Here is a 15,710-nt window from a genome sequence, read left to right on the forward strand (position 1 = left end):
ACACAAAGAGACACTAATGAGCTTGGCAGTGTGTGTCAGTAAGCATCACAATGAAAGTCAGATCTTGTCCTCATTCAATGGCAATGCATTTTGACCTCTCCAGCCCCTGGGCTGAAGTGTTTGCCAGATTTCTCTCCCCGCCTCAAATGATTTTCACAACTCTAGTTCCGACTGAAGTCGACTAATTCAGCCTGGACCAGGGATGAAAACCTAGGCTTGAGACCTTTCTTCAAAACGCAAAATACCGATGTTGGAAACCAGGAAGAAACAGAAATTGCCAGAAATGTTCAGGTTTGGTTCTCTTCACAAGTGCTGCCAATGTTTCAGATCCAGGAGCTCTGAGGAAATTAACTCTTGATTCTCTTTCCACAGCTGCTGCTGCTGAGTCTGTTTGAGCCGGTCTCAGGCTTACAATGAGAGTTACCAATCTGATAGGACAAGGGAGCTGTGAAAGAACTTGCATTACAACTCGCTGGTGTGTGCACATGTCCATTAGTAATAGAGGATTAGTGGGGACAATGGCCTAGTGGTATTATCACCAGATTATTAAATCCAGAAACTCAGCTAATGTTCAGGGGACCCAGGTTCAAATCCCACCATGGCAGATAGCAGAATTTGAATTTAATAAAATCTGGAACTAATAAATCTACTGATGATCATGAAACCATTGTCGTAAACCCCATCTGGTTCACTGATGTTCTTGAGGGAAGGAAATCTGCCATCCTTACCTGGTCTGGCCCACGTGACTCCAGAGCCACAGCAATGTGGTTGGCATTCAAAATGTCTTTGGAAATGGCTGAGCGAGACACTCAGTTCAAGGACAACTAGGGATGGGCAACAAAATGCTGGCCAGCCAGCGGTGCCCATGAATGAATATATAAAAAAAATTAACAGCGTAGCCAGTGGATCCCTGCTGGTAGTGGCAACGTCAGAACCAGTCTCCAGCTTTGATCAAGCTGGTCAGAGGACAATGCAGTAAAGTCACCATCCAGACAGTAGATATCAAAAGGCAGCAAACTTCACATCCTTGAAGTTTCCTTTCCCCATTTAAAGTAATGGGAGTCTAATTAAAATATGGCAGTGGTTGACAGCACTTCCTCTTTCAACACATTTGCACACCGTTCAATTAGGCCTTCTGTCGGAGAGGAACAGAGGGGGTCGGCTGTCTCGCAACACTCACCTAGAGCCAATTAAACCGGTTCAAATCACAGCACAAGACAAACGCACTAAATAAAGCACTAATAAAAAAAGGAAAAGCAAAATTAAAAGCTCTGATTTGAGGGTAATTGATAGAAAAATTGCACAGAAACAAAAAAAATTTATACAAAGTGTGTATTTTAAACAAACAAAAGACAGTACGTCAGATACAGACTGTCAAACCCTGCTCATCATAAATTGGAAGGCAACCTTCAAAAGCGAGGTGTTAAGTTAGCCAACAGTCTCCAAAGGCCAGCCAGACTTTAATCCCTTCGTGAGGTCAGTCCCAGGGAGGGATGCAGGAGACTAAAGAGATTCTTTATGCTTCTCATTGTATCGGATAACGTTCTTCATTTCCTCCCACTCGTCACTGGAACTAGGTACCAAGCTTTGAAGTAAAAGCAGAATTAACCCATACATCGAAAATCTCCTATTCTCGTCTCATTTAACTCTCAGCGATTAGTGTTCAAATCAGAATTCCTTAAACCTGCAGCAGAAACAGGAAAGAGTTAGGAGTTCTTGGTGCTAAACTGGACGGACTTTCAAACACGTAGCATTTTCAAATAGCATGCAACAGCTCCCTTTCTCATTTGCTTCCTCTATTCCACTGTCATCATCCTGAAAGTGATGCCCTTTACTGAGCCTTAGTGAGTATCAATGGTTTAACTGTCCGAGGGAGGGCCTGGACAGCGATCCCCATTCTATCTTTACCCCAGCAACTACACGCAAGCATTTCCAACACAACTCACCATTCACCCAGGGCATGGCAGCTGTATCCCCCCATTAGCACCCCCCTAGTTAAAATTGGCCACTGGAGATTGAAATCAAAGGATGTTGCTGAGAGAGACTCAGCAACACACCACATGGTGCTGCTAGCAATCAGGAAGTTACAACTGAAGTGATACAATTATCTGTACAGTTCTTTCAGAAGTATGCCTCCAGGGACACCGCATGTGGGAGTCTAGAGGAGAGATGATGCTGTCTGAATCCCTCATGTTGCTCCCAACTGTGTTAAACTGAATCTTGCAAAGGGTTCCCAATGAAACCCTATTGTAACAGGCAAACCTCTGGAGTGACATGGAGTCCAAATGTAGAATAGGAGCCTGACAGTGCCATTTAGTCCATCAAGTTTGCATTGACTGAGCATACCATCCTATCCTCGTATTCCCACTAGTTTACCCTGATAATCCACCTAATCTACACATCTTGGTACACTAAAGGGCCAATTTAGCATGGACAATCCACCTAACCCACACAACTTTGGACTGTGGCAGGAAACTGGAGCAGCTGGAGGAAACCCACACAGACACAGGGAGAACATGCAGACTCTGCAGAGAGAGTGATCCAGGGCCAGAATCGAACCCAGGTCCCTGGTGCTTTGAGGCAGCAGTGCTAACCATGTGCCACCCCTAAATCAGCACTCATCGTAAAACCTCTGCCCCCATGCATCAAAATTAGAAAACCTCACTTTAAAAATGTGTACCTGGAACTATTAAACAAATAAATTGCACAGAGATTGCTCAAGATTGTATTTCCTCAGGTATAGAAGATTAAGGGGTAATCTAGTTAAGGTGTAATCTAGTTAGGGTGTTTTTTAAAAAATTTATTTATGGGACATCCTTAGTTGCTTGAGGGCAGATGAGATGATCAAAGGATTTGATGGAGAGCCTACATCCTTGTGGAATTGTTCAGAACAAGTTAGAGCTGCTCGGGGATAAGGTCAAGGAACACTTCTTCGTACAAAAGCACAGTGGAAATGTGACTCGAGGTGCCGGATGCCTCACCCCCGCCTTCCACCAATAAATTTTGAAAGTGCCCTTTCACAGCAGAGGGAGCCTTTGAGTTAGTGTTTTCAACTTAAACTCATGCTGGTGAAACAAAAAAAAAAGGACATTCCCTGACGAATAGTTTAGGTATCATCCTTCAATTTATAAACAAAAACAGAACATTCTACCTAGCTTGCGTCAGTCAAAGCATCTTCTATCCACATCAGAGGATGTGTATCAGTGTGGGCCTATTTTAAAGGCGAGATATTAAAATATTTCATAAAATGGCTAAGTAAATGGGACATTACCATCTCAAAGACAAAACGGTGGCCAGTCAATCCAATTAAAGAAACTCAATAGAATTCTACAGTGCAGAAAGAGGCCATTTGGCCCAAGTCTGTACCAACTACAATCTCTATGACTCCAAACTCCATCCCCTTACTCCCCATATTTACCTTGCTGATCCCCCTGACACTAAGGGGTAATTTACCATGTCCAATTAACCCACACAGACATGGGGAGAACATGCAAACTCCACATAGATAGATAGCAACCCAATGCCAGAATTGAACCTGGGTTCCTGGCACAGTGAGGCAGCAGTGCTAACCACCATGCTGCCCATGGGAGACCATCAGAGCTGATGGACCCTGACCACATTCATTATACAACCAAGCATCAGCAGCCAAGGAGAAAATGGGCTTTATCACAGGGTGGGTCCATTCATGGAAACAACATCATGAATGATTTGTCTGGACCAACATAGGAACCAGGTTAGAAGGTACTAAGCACTGCCCATCCAAACCAGAATGTCTCCAGGAAGTTGATATTTTTGATAATGTCTTGTAATAAAAAAGGCCAAGATAGCTGAGTGTGGCACTGCAGGTACAAAAGAGGATCAATTAACTGACCTACAGCCCCAAACAGAAAGGGCCAATTGTTTGGGGAGTTCTAAGTTTCGGCCAGATCAGAGGAAAATTGGGGCTGAGGTTTAAAGATGGTTTAAGGGTAGTAACTAAATCTTGTGTGTGTGTGTGGGGGGGGGGGGGGGGGGGGGGGGGGGGGGGGGGCGAAAAGGGGGGTGCAGTTTAAAAGTAGAGTCTTGGGCAGAAAAATGGGCTTTTGCAGCATTACATTAGTTTCAAACTCTTGTATTAAGCATTAGGAATGTTTTTTGTTTTTAAACTTGAGCCTAGAAACCTGCGCTAAAAGTCTGTCCTTGTATAGAATCCTAAAGTCAAAAAGTGACCGTGAGAGCAAATGTGAGCATGCACACCTTAAAAACGGGAAGAAAGTAAGTGTCTTTAGATGGAGACACAGTATTGGCCTTTATGATGGAACCTCCAATTGCCACCAGTCTCTATCACTGCTGCACTAACCCAGCTGAGAGGGGAGGGAGCACAGATCTTCCTGTGGGACTGCCCTCAATTCCTGCCCATAGTGTTCTACCCCTGACCTGAAGTTCAGTAACAATGGGGACAGCAGGGAAAGGAGCTCTTATCACCACCAGAACCCTCAGAGCATCCATCGCAAGTCTTCCTTCATCAGTACTAAAAAAAGGGAAAAAAAACTGCCTCGAATTATGGAGTTGGTGCAATAAGTTATCGTGAGCGCTTAAAAAGGAAAACAGTTCCCAACACCAAATCAGAGCTGTTCATTCTCTTACCCTCTTAGTCTCATTGGGTACCCACACCAACCTCGGATCTCCTTGTACACCAACCTGCTCAAAAGCTGTAAAATAAAGAGCAAAATAAAGAGATTAATACAAAATATTCTGCACCAAAGTTCCCAATGGGTAGGTGAGGCCCAAAGCCTGACCTGCATTCATTGCAATTGCAAGTTTGGGTCCAATGTTAAAAATCACCACCTGCTGGTGAATCCATACCAGTTATGATGGGCCAATGTCACAATCAAGGAGATTGCCGCCCCGTGCAAATTGTCTCAACTTCCTTCTCAACTGGTTCTATTTAGTTCACATTAAAATGGGAGCTGTTGACCAAGAGGGAGAAAATATGCAGGATTTGCTCATGTAGCAGTAAGCAACCACAACAGGAGAGACAAGAATAGTCAGAACCAGGAAGGGGAAGTCTTCTGCTCCACTTAACATCCCTCACCCTGAGGGCTTTGAATTCTCTTCTGGTTCTACCCAGAGGGTGAGTAAGGATTCGTTAAATAGATTGAAGCTTTACTCCTTCCCTCGTTCAGCCTAGTCTGTGTTACGGTGGACTGGTTCAGATACCTCGTCTCAACACCATAGACAAAAGGGAATAACATCATGGTCAACCTCAATCCAAACCATTCAGTAAAGTGTAAATTTAAACCATACACCTGGTATTCAGGATTAAATCATACCCTAGAAATATAACAGATATATTGTAAATCAAGGACAATAATCAAGAGTGGAATTGAACTGCACAGCAGAATTCATTCCAGTCTCTGTGCCCACGTTGGATGATCTCACTCAGTATGGCAATGGGTGGTACAAGACACAGTCAGGGCATCTAATCACAATCACTATCAATTAAATAAACTCGGGGGCAAAGCAAGGAGGGCAGTCCCCCAAAAAGCAAATCACTTGAAGCAAACAAAATGGAAAAGAAACTTAAAAAATATCAAATCGAAATGATTAAAAGGATGGTTAATACAACCCAGTCCCTGCGGTGCCCAACTGACCCCACATGCTCCCTCTCTAGGGACACCTGGCTATAAATGTAGCCACGGTAGAGGGGCAGACAGTTGGACTGGACCATCCCTTTGATTGCCTGTGGCCTGGACCTGTTTATAGCTTGTTTGTGCAAAGTTATCCACACTCCTGGGCCTAGCCAAAGTAAGTATTACAAGTTAAAGCAACTAAATGAGTCGAGAAAGAGGGCAAGAGATGCTTGAATAACAACCACTTGGACAAGGTGCTATCAAGTTTTTGTCCGATGGAGAAACAGAAAGATCAACATACCAAACAGGCCAAAATATCAGATGCAATCAACATATAAAAGACATTGTTCCAGTTTGTAAGGAGTCCTGCCAGCAGTGGGCCCAATGCAGCACCTAAAATACAACAACAGAAAGGATTTAATATGATTATCCTACAATCCCATCCGTGCCTTAAAAATGTGCCATCCTCAGAAACATTTGGAAGAGACAAGGTAGATAAGTCTTTACCCAAAGGCAAAAATCAACATAACACTGAGGAAACTCAAGGGTTTATTAAACTATTTGTGATCTTCAGCACCAGGGAAGCTATAGGACAGAGTCTGTAATAACTTGGGACTAAAAGACTAACAAGCTCAGAGTGAATACAATACAGAGCAGTCATAAAGTACCTAGAATATATTTTACAAAAAAGGTACCTTTTGCATAATGACAACCATGATTGGAGAATTTAAACATGCATTTTAAGACATTTATATTTTGTATTGAAAGCATACACCTTGGCTAAAAACACACTGCTCCAAGGCACGATGGGATGTAAAAGAACCACATTCTTTGGAACAACACAGCTGAGTGAAGGGAGAAAGCAACTCAGGTGTAGTCTTGGAGACCACAAAACAGTGGAATGAATAGGTCTTATATTACACCAGATAAGAATCTCTCCACAGATGCGGCCAAATCTGGAGCGTTTCCAACATTTTCTATTTTTATTTCAGACTTCTAGGCTCCATAGTATTTTGTTTTTTTGTACAGCAGAACATGCCTTGTTCTATCAATGTAATATTTGCATCTTCCACAAGCTACTGTGGACTTGTGACCATTAGAAACTGGGTCAAATTTCCCAAACTCTTTTCAAAAGAAGATTGTTACAACAGGTCTCAAAAAAGCTACTCCCCCACTGGCCACTCCTACAGGAGACCCCTTACCTGATGTCATGGACAATTTGGCTAAATCAAGTTAAAAAGCTTTTTTAAAAATAAAAAAAGGCACCATGTTGTGCTGCATCCTTCCCCCTGCACACCCAGTTAGGAACATCATGTCTGAAAATTTTCACTGAACAATTAAATTCTGGATTACCTCGCTATATTTACTTACAACAATTCAGCTTCCTGGCTATTAGGGGCACCAGTCAGCCAATGCAAATATAAATCTACCTAGACAGTAAAATATTGCAATCATCCTTCAAACCTAGTTTTGTGTCATCAGAAAACTTGGAAGTATTTCAATTAGTCACCTCATCAAAACTATTGACATATATTGTAAATAGCCAGGGCCCAAGTACTAATCCCTGTGTTTTCCCATTAGTCACTGCCTGCCACTCCCAAAAAGATCCATTTATTCCAACTCCTGTCTCCTATTCAATTCTCAATCCATTTGATTTATTATTCCCATATTAGTACACAGTGAAATGTATTGTTCCTTGCGCACTATACGGACAAAGAATACCATACATAAAAGGGGAAGGAGAGTGCAGAATGTAGTTGTTACATTCTGTAGTCATAGTTAGGGTGTAGAGAAAGAGCAATTTAATGCAAGGCACGTGCATTCAAAAGTTTGATGTCAGCAGGGAGGAAGCTGTTCTGAGTCAGTTGGTCCATGATCTCAGGCTTTGTATCTTTTCCCCCCTCCATTAGAAGAAGGTGGAAGAGACAACGTCTGGGGTGTGTGAGACCCTTAGTTATGCTGGCTGCTTTTCTGAGGCAGTGGGAAGTGTAGACAGAGTCAGTGGATTGGATAAGATATGCCAATATATTATCCCCAATTCCATAGGCTTTAATTTTGCATGCTGCAGGACTTACCAAAAGCTGTGAAAATTATACACCAATGTCCACTGGTTTTATCTCCTTGTCCACTGGTTTAATAGTGGGCGATTAGAAGATTGGGAAAGATTTAAAAATCAAAGAATGACTAAGAAGGTGATAAAGAAAGGGAAGATAGACTATGAAGCTAAACTAGCACTAAAAAGGACAGTAAAAGTTTTTACAAATATATTAAGAGGAGGCGGCTGGCTAGAGTGAGTGAATGTTGGACCCTTGGAGGATGAGAGGGGGGGGATTTAGCAGTGGATAATGAGGAAATGGCTGAGGCTTTAAGTAAGTTTTTTGCCTCGGTCTTCAGAGGAGGATACGAATAGTTTGCCGGATATTAAAGATAAAAGGATGGTAGGAGTTGAGGGCCTAAATGCGATTACTGTCACTAGAGAGGTAGTGCTTGATAGACTAATGGGATTGAAGGTGGACAAGTCCCCAGGACTGGATGGAATGCATTCCAGGGTTCTGAAAGAAAAGGCAGAAGTGATGGTCGATGCCTTAGTAATTATTTAAATCAAAATTTGCTGGACTCCGGAGAAGTGCCAGAAGATTGGAAAATGGCTAATGTTACGCCACTGTTCAAAAAAGGTAGCAGACAAAAGGCAGGGAATTATAGGCTGCTTAGTTTAATGTCTGTAGTTGGAAAAATGCTAGAATCCATCAAAGAAGAAATAGCAAGACACCTAGAAAAGAATGGTTTGATCGAGCAGACAGCACGGATTCGTTAAAGGGAAGTCGTGTTTGACGAATTTATTAGATTTCTATGAGGATGTGACTGGTGCGGTCAAAGGCATTTGATAAGGTTCTCATAATAGGTTGCTGCAGAAGGTTAAGGTGCACAGAGTTGGGGGTAAGGTGCTAGCGTGGATAGAGGATTGGTTATCCAATAGGAGGCAGAGAGTTGGTATCAATGGGTGCTATTTTGGTTGGCAGTTGGTAACTAGTGGAGTGCTGCAGGGATCGGTGCTGGGCCCTCAGCGATTTACCATTTATATAGTTGATCTGGAGGAGGGGGCTGAGTGTAGGGTGACGAAATTTGCTGATGACACAAAGGTGAGTGGAAAAGCAAATTGCGTGGAGGGTGTGGAAAGTCTGCAGAGAGATCTGGATAGGCTGAGCGAGTGGGCGAGGACCTGGCAGATGGAGTATAATGTTAGCAAGTGTGAGGTTATCCACTTTGGCAGAAATAATAGGAGGAGGGATTATTATTATTATTTAAAAGGTGAAAAGCTGCAGCATGCTACGGTGCAGAGGGACCTGGGGGTCCTTGTGCATGAGTCACAAAAACCCAGTCCACAGGTGATAAAGAAGGCAAATGGGATGCTGGCCTTTATAGCGAGGGGGATAGAATATAAAAGCAGGGTGGTCTTGCTGCAACTGTACTCAGTACTGGTGAGACCGCAGCTGGAGTACTGTGTGCAGTTTTGGTTGCCGCACTTGCGGAAGGATATATAGGCCTTGGAGGGAGTGCAGAGGAGGTTCACTAGGCTGATATCTGAGATGAGGGGGTTGGACCATGAAGAGAGACTAAATAGACTGTGTTTGTACTCAGAGTTTAGAAGGATGAAGGGTGATCTTATAGGAGACATAAGATAATGAAGGGGATGGATAGGGTAGAGATAGAGAGATTCTTCCTGCTTAGAAAGGAAAGCAGAACTAGAGGGCACAGCCTCAAGATAAGGTGGGGTGGGGGGGCGCAGTTTAGATTGGAGTTGAGGAAGAACTTCTTCACTCAAAGGGTGGTGAATCTCTGGAATTCTGCCCATTGAAGTGGTAGAGGCTACCTCGCTAAATATACTTAAGTCACAGGTAGATAGGTTTTTGATTAGACAAGGGAATTAAAGGGTTATGGGGAGAAAGCGGGAAAGTGGAACTGATCCACTTCAGATCAGCCATGATCTTATTGAATGGCAGGGCAGGCTCGAAGGGCTAGATGGCCTACTCCTGCTCCTATTTCTTATGTTCTTATGTTATCTCACACTCTTACATCCTTGAAAATTTCCCCTTTCACGAATCCATGTTGACCTTGTTGAATCCTGCTGATATTTTCTAAGTGTTCTGTAATCACATCTTTTATAAAAGAGACTCTAACATTTTCCCCACTGCTGAAATTAGATTAACTAGTCTCATACCTGTTTTTTACCCCCCTCTGTCCTTTTTTAAAGGATAGTAGCTACATACAAAGACACAGGATTAAGTGGTGGAAAATGGGATTTGAATAGATAGGTGCTTGATGGCTGCTGCAGAGTGATGGGCCTCTTTTTGTCTATGGTATTTACCACCCTCCAATATGCTGGCCACCTCCTTTAGTTTACTGAGATGTGATAGATTGGTAAGAAGGTGGTACTAAATCCTGGAGAGCATAGTGCTTTAAAAAAGTTCAATACCTGCAATTTAATCATTAGGGCTGCAAGGTGGCACAGTGATTAGCACTGCTGCCTCACAGCGCCAGAGATTTGGGTTAGATTCTCAGCTTGGGAAGTTTGCACACATTCTCCTTGTGCCTGTATGCATTTCCTCTGCGTACTCCAATTTCCTCCCAGTTAGAAAGACGTGCTGGTTAGGTGCACTGGCAATGCTAAATTCTCCCTCAATGTACCCAAACAGGCACTGGAGTGTGGTGGCTAGGGGGATTTCACAGGAACTTCATTGCAGTGTTAATAGAAGCCTACTTATGACACTAGTAAACAAACTTTTTTTTATTAGCTTAACCAAAAATGATCAACTCTTGTTTTATCATTCATTAGTTAACATGTCATTATAGACTCACCAACTGAGCCTGTTCCATCGATGATTGCTGTGACAGTTGCTAATGCTTTAGCATTCCCTTTCAGACATTTGTGTGTTCCCTGGTGATATATTAAAAAACACAAATTTAAGCATCTTATATAGCTCTAATGTTCATTTTAAACAACTATTGTCCCATCAATTTTCCTTTTAAAACATACATAAATGAACCAAAAGGAACTCAACCAATTATTTGAAGAGTTAATGAGATGGAGATCATCACCACTCTACCATTCACCACCCACTCCCGAAGAGTGAAAAGTGACTCCTCACCAGATCTGCTGCTACTGCTGTTGTGATTAGTGCATATGGTCCATTCACCAGTCCACCACACAAAATAAGCATTCCTGTCAGAGGGGGAAAGAGTAGTATTTGTATTTATGTAGCATCTTTCATTAGCCTAAAATGCTTACCACCAATGAAGTTAGAAGTGTCGTCACTTTTGTAGTGTGTAGAACAGCCAATTTGCACACAGCAAGCTCAGGTAAATCACAATGAAGTAAAATGACAAACTCCATTTGTGATGTTTACGGAGGATAACATTGGCCAGGACAATGGGAAGAACTCGCATACTCAAAATTGTACTGTGGGTTTTGTTCTTAAATCCAAAAACAAACAGTGGGACCAAAGGTAACCTCCTTATTTGAGATGTGTGGTCCTTCAGAGGCACTCAGTGCTGCACTGACAGGATTACTCTAGATCAGTGTCCTGGGAATGGTTGGTATCAATTAGGCCATAGCCAAGCTGGATGATAACAATTTGATTGTGATCTCAAATCCAATTCTGTCTCTTTATTGCCAAAGCACTGCCAACAGGTTACCATAGCATGAGACACATTCCCCCAAAGTCACCATTCTATGGAAGAATGGAACAAGTATATCCTCCTGAAATCAATACTACATAATTACTACCCGCTCAGGGAGTTGGGTCATTGTGTGACAGGCACGTATTGAACTGTGAGCCACGAAATTATAGCAGAGACTCTTGACCTATGGGACTTCACAGTAACTTCATTGCAGTGTTAATGTAAGCCTATTTGTGACACTAATAATGAAATAAACAAACTTTGACAGAAAATGGTTTCTGGCCATCTCTTACTAAGAGTTGTATGTTTAAAAACATGAATAAGATGCTATAGAGAAGGTTACTGCACATACAGCATGGATGGAGATTATTTAGTGCATTCTGCCAATTCTCACTGGAAGAGCAGAGGTTCTCACTAGAATGACAGAGGGTGAGGGACAACCTGATAAAAGTCTACAAGATTGTGAGGGGCATAGACAGTGAATAGTTAGAAGCTTTCCCCCCACCTGCCCCCAGAATGGAAGAATCAATTACTGGGGGGCATAAGTTTAAGATGTGAGGGGCAAGTTTTAAAGGATTAACTAGAGTGCGATGGTGCCTGGAACTTGCTGTCAGGGGAGGTAGATGCAATAATGACTTTTAAAAAGGGGCATCTGGACAAATACTTGACTAGGATGGGAATAGAGGGATATAGTCCCTCAAAGGGTAGGGGGTTTTACTTCAGTTGGGCAGCATGGTCAGTGCAGGCTAGGGAGGGCCTGTTCCTGTGCTATAAATTTCTTTGTTCCGTAAAAGGTACAATTAGCCTCATTCTCCTGCTCTTCCCCCACACCCCCCAAAAGGCCTGCAATTCCTTATATATCCAACTAAATTACTATTGGATCTGCTTCCACTGAGCCAAATATAAACTCACTGAAGAGCCCATTTTAAATTAATATTTTCATGTGAAGTTAGCTGCAGCATTATTTTTCACCCCCATTTCAAAATGAGTTTTGGAGGACAGTCATTAAAACGGAGTTCTCATTTCCCCAGATATATACACAGCCCTCATTTAAAATTACTTTCTGAAACTTCACATTCGCCCCCAAGAGAGGGGTTATTTTTCCCTATTTAGTCATGCGATGTGAGCATTGCTGGCTGGCCAGCATTTATTACCCATCCCTAGTTGCCCTTATTCAGAGGAACAGTTGAGAGTCAACCACATTGCTGTGGCTCTGGAGTCACATGTAGGCCAGACCAGGTAAGAACAGCAGATTTCCTTCCCTAAAAAGGATGTTAGTGAACCAGATGGGTTTTTCCTGACAATGGTCATCACTAGATTCTTAATTCCAGATTTTATTTCTTAAATTGAATTCATTATCCACCATCTGCCGTGGCAGGATTCGAACCCAGGTCCCCCGAACATTAACTGAGTTTCTGGATTAACAGTCTAGAGATAATATCACCTCCAACTTTACATCTGGTGAAGTAATGAGAGGGGGGATTCAGTAAAAGACCAATTTAATTCAACGCACAGACATGATTTAGGCCATTGGATGAACGTAGGGAGGAAGGGTGACTGATCCTCAAGTCAGTGTTACATTGTTGGGATAGATTTTCAGAACTGTGCGTATTTCTGTCTCAAAAGGGCATAGGTACTACAGTGTTTATTTTTAATGAAAAGAATAGAAAAAGCAAGCGCAGAATGAGTTCAACTCTGATAGTAAGACAAGGGGAAAACAAGTTCAACACTTACAAAATCAAGATATTTCACGTCAAAGAATGGTTAACACAGATTATACTCCCGGGCTGTGTTTTGGAGCAGTGAGCCTAGAGTCTTTATACATCAGAAACAACTGTAATTTGGTGAGTACCAGGCCAGCAGGTCAAGGGTCAAGTTCACCTCAAGGAGACCCATGATCCAGGCATTACAGCCCCTGGATTTTCTTTTGATTTGAAATAAAACAAGTCCAATTCAGAGTCTCAACAAGTTGGGGCATTCCTGATCCAAGCTGACAAGACAGGGCTCTCACCTCCTGTCTTGGGCTTGATCTACACAATCCAAGCTGATTGGAGTAGGCATAGCTCCTCCTCCAAGGCTTGATGTCATTTGCATCTTAGCCAAAAGGTCTAGATGTCACTTTTAAAAATTGCTTCAAAATGAAGCTGGAATGTAACCTCATGACTTCAACCAAGTGCAGCATGTCGATACTACACTTGATCTTAGCCAAAAAGGCCAAGATTACAGCCCCTGGATTTTACTTGAATCAAGCAGACCTATATCCCACATCAATAGGCAGGGCCCCTCTGGGACCCAGAGTTTTCACCTGGCAGGTCACAATTACATCACAGCCAAAAACGGGGAAACCAGAGGCAACAGGTCCAAAAAGGAAGAGAAATCCTTCACTGAGAGGGTACTCAGAGGGTAGTAAGGGCATGGAATGCCCTGCCTGCAGCAATTGTGGACTCGCCAACTTTGAGGGCATTCAAATGGTCAGTGGATAGGCATATGGATAATATTGGAATAGTTTAGTTTAGAGGGTCATTAGATTCATTCCACTGGTCAGAACAACATCGAGGGCCAAAGGGCCTGTACTGCACTGTAATGTTCGATGAAAGAAGGAAACTCACTACCACGTGTGGTTGAAGCAAACGACATTACGGGAAGCTAGGCAAGTATATATAGGAGAAAGGGTTGAGGATATGGTGGTGACGTTCTCTTCTAGGGCAGAGGAGCGCTTTGCTGGGCTACCCATTTAATTCTTGGAGTGTCTAACCGTGGGAGGCACAGGGACAGATCAGCACAAGTCAGCCTTTCAGGAGAGACGAGTTAACTGGAAAGTGACGTCAGCAACATTCTAATTCTGAAACAACTAGCCCTCAGAATATGGGGAAACAAAATGACTTCTCATAACTCGCACTTCAAGCCACTCACCTATAATTGTTGCCAGTCCATTTCTCCCAATGTAGTTATAAACAAACAGCTGGAGGGGAGGGAAAAAAAAACAACAGTTGTAAAAATATTCACAACCTTTTCAGATCATTCTATTACAGGACGACAGAACTAGAGCTGGCAAAACTGCTCTTGAAGAGTTACAAATTTAATCTTGGTGCTCCTAAAACATGTTACACAAATGTCATGAAACCACGCAGTCCCAAGTTTGTTATTTCTCATCTATTGAGAGCAAAATCATGGCACCTGGCTGGTAATGCACATTTCTGGTATGTTCTGGGAGCATTGACCACTTGCCCCACCTCAACCTCTTAAGGTCAGAATTAAGGAACCTCTGCCCTCAACTTTTGTTGTCAGATTCTCTTTCATTTGGATACTCGACAAGGCCTTGGAGTCCTTGTGCATCAGTCGCCGGGAGAAAGTGCGCAGGTACAGCAGGCAATATAGGCGGCAAAATGGTAAACTGGTCTTCATAGTGAATGGATGCGAATACAGGAATAGGGATGTTTTGCTGCAATCGTGTAGGGTGTTGGTGAGGCCGCACCTGAAGTATTGTGTTCAGTTTTGTTGTCCTTATCAGAGGAAGGACGTCCTTGCTATAGGAGGGAGTACAGTGAAGATTTACCAGGCTGATTCCTGGGATGGCAGGTCTGTCATATGAGGAGAAACTAAATTGGTTATAATTATATTTACTGGAGTTTGGAAGAGCGAGAGGGGGGTCTCACAGAAACTTATAAAATTCTAATAGGGTTAGACAGGGTGGACTCAAAGAATGTTCCCAATGGTGAGGGAGTCCAGAACTAGGGGTTATAGTTTGAGGGTACGGGGTAAACCTTCTAGAACTGAGGCGAGGAGAAATTTCTTCACCCAGAGGGTGGTGAATGTGTGGAATTCACTCCCACAGAAAGTAGTTGAGGCCATAAATGTTGTCTGATTTCAAGAAGGAATTAGATATAGCTCTTGCGGGTTAAAGGAATCAAGGGATATGGGTGTGTGTGAAAATCGTGATATTGAATTCCATGATCAAAATATGGTGGAGCGGGCTGAATAGCCGACTCATGCATCTATATGTGCTCAGTTTTTAAAAACATCCACCAACCTCTAGCTGGAGTAGGATTGCAAATATTGCCATTGGGAATTATATGTACAAGCAAAAAAAAAATCAAAGTATCCAAGCTCCCAATTTTAGAAGACTTTTCACTCCTTCAGCATCCCTATGTGTCGAATCATTCTGGGGAGGAGACATGCTCCCAGGCATTGGCCAACGCTTCAACCAAGACTGGATGCCAGAAGATACCCCAGTGTTACTGAGGGGGAAGCAGTTGGGGTAGGGGTGGAGGGGGTGAGACAGAAGGAAAGAAAGAGGGGGAATTGCACTCAGTTTAGCTTCCACTGTTGGAATGTTAGTTGAGTTCCAACTTTTTTTTTGCCCAGTACAAAAAAAAACCAGAAACAGCAGGGCCTGAGCAGAAGATGGATAATCTGACA

The 15,710-nt window shown here is 42.8% G+C and overlaps 1 protein-coding gene across 1 annotated transcript in view; it reads right to left on the minus strand.

Annotated features, from left to right (window-relative positions):
• Positions 1-1,284: 1,284 nt before the first annotated feature.
• Positions 1,285-15,710, minus strand: part of slc37a2 (solute carrier family 37 member 2) — a 60,281-nt gene continuing 45,855 nt past the window's right edge. The window contains exons 13-18 of the mRNA XM_080182232.1: positions 14,205-14,253; positions 10,760-10,833; positions 10,470-10,548; positions 5,914-6,005; positions 4,627-4,691; positions 1,285-1,684 (exon numbers count right to left, since the gene is read on the minus strand). Of these exons, the coding sequence (XP_080038358.1) occupies positions 1,669-1,684; positions 4,627-4,691; positions 5,914-6,005; positions 10,470-10,548; positions 10,760-10,833; positions 14,205-14,253 (375 nt within the window). The 3' untranslated portion in view covers positions 1,285-1,668. The remainder of the gene's footprint in view (positions 1,685-4,626; positions 4,692-5,913; positions 6,006-10,469; positions 10,549-10,759; positions 10,834-14,204; positions 14,254-15,710) is intronic.

Source organism: Carcharhinus amblyrhynchos, unplaced genomic scaffold, assembly GCF_965287045.1.
Source record: "Carcharhinus amblyrhynchos unplaced genomic scaffold, sCarAmb.v2.hapA scaffold_49, whole genome shotgun sequence".
Lineage (NCBI taxonomy): Eukaryota > Metazoa > Chordata > Chondrichthyes > Carcharhiniformes > Carcharhinidae > Carcharhinus > Carcharhinus amblyrhynchos.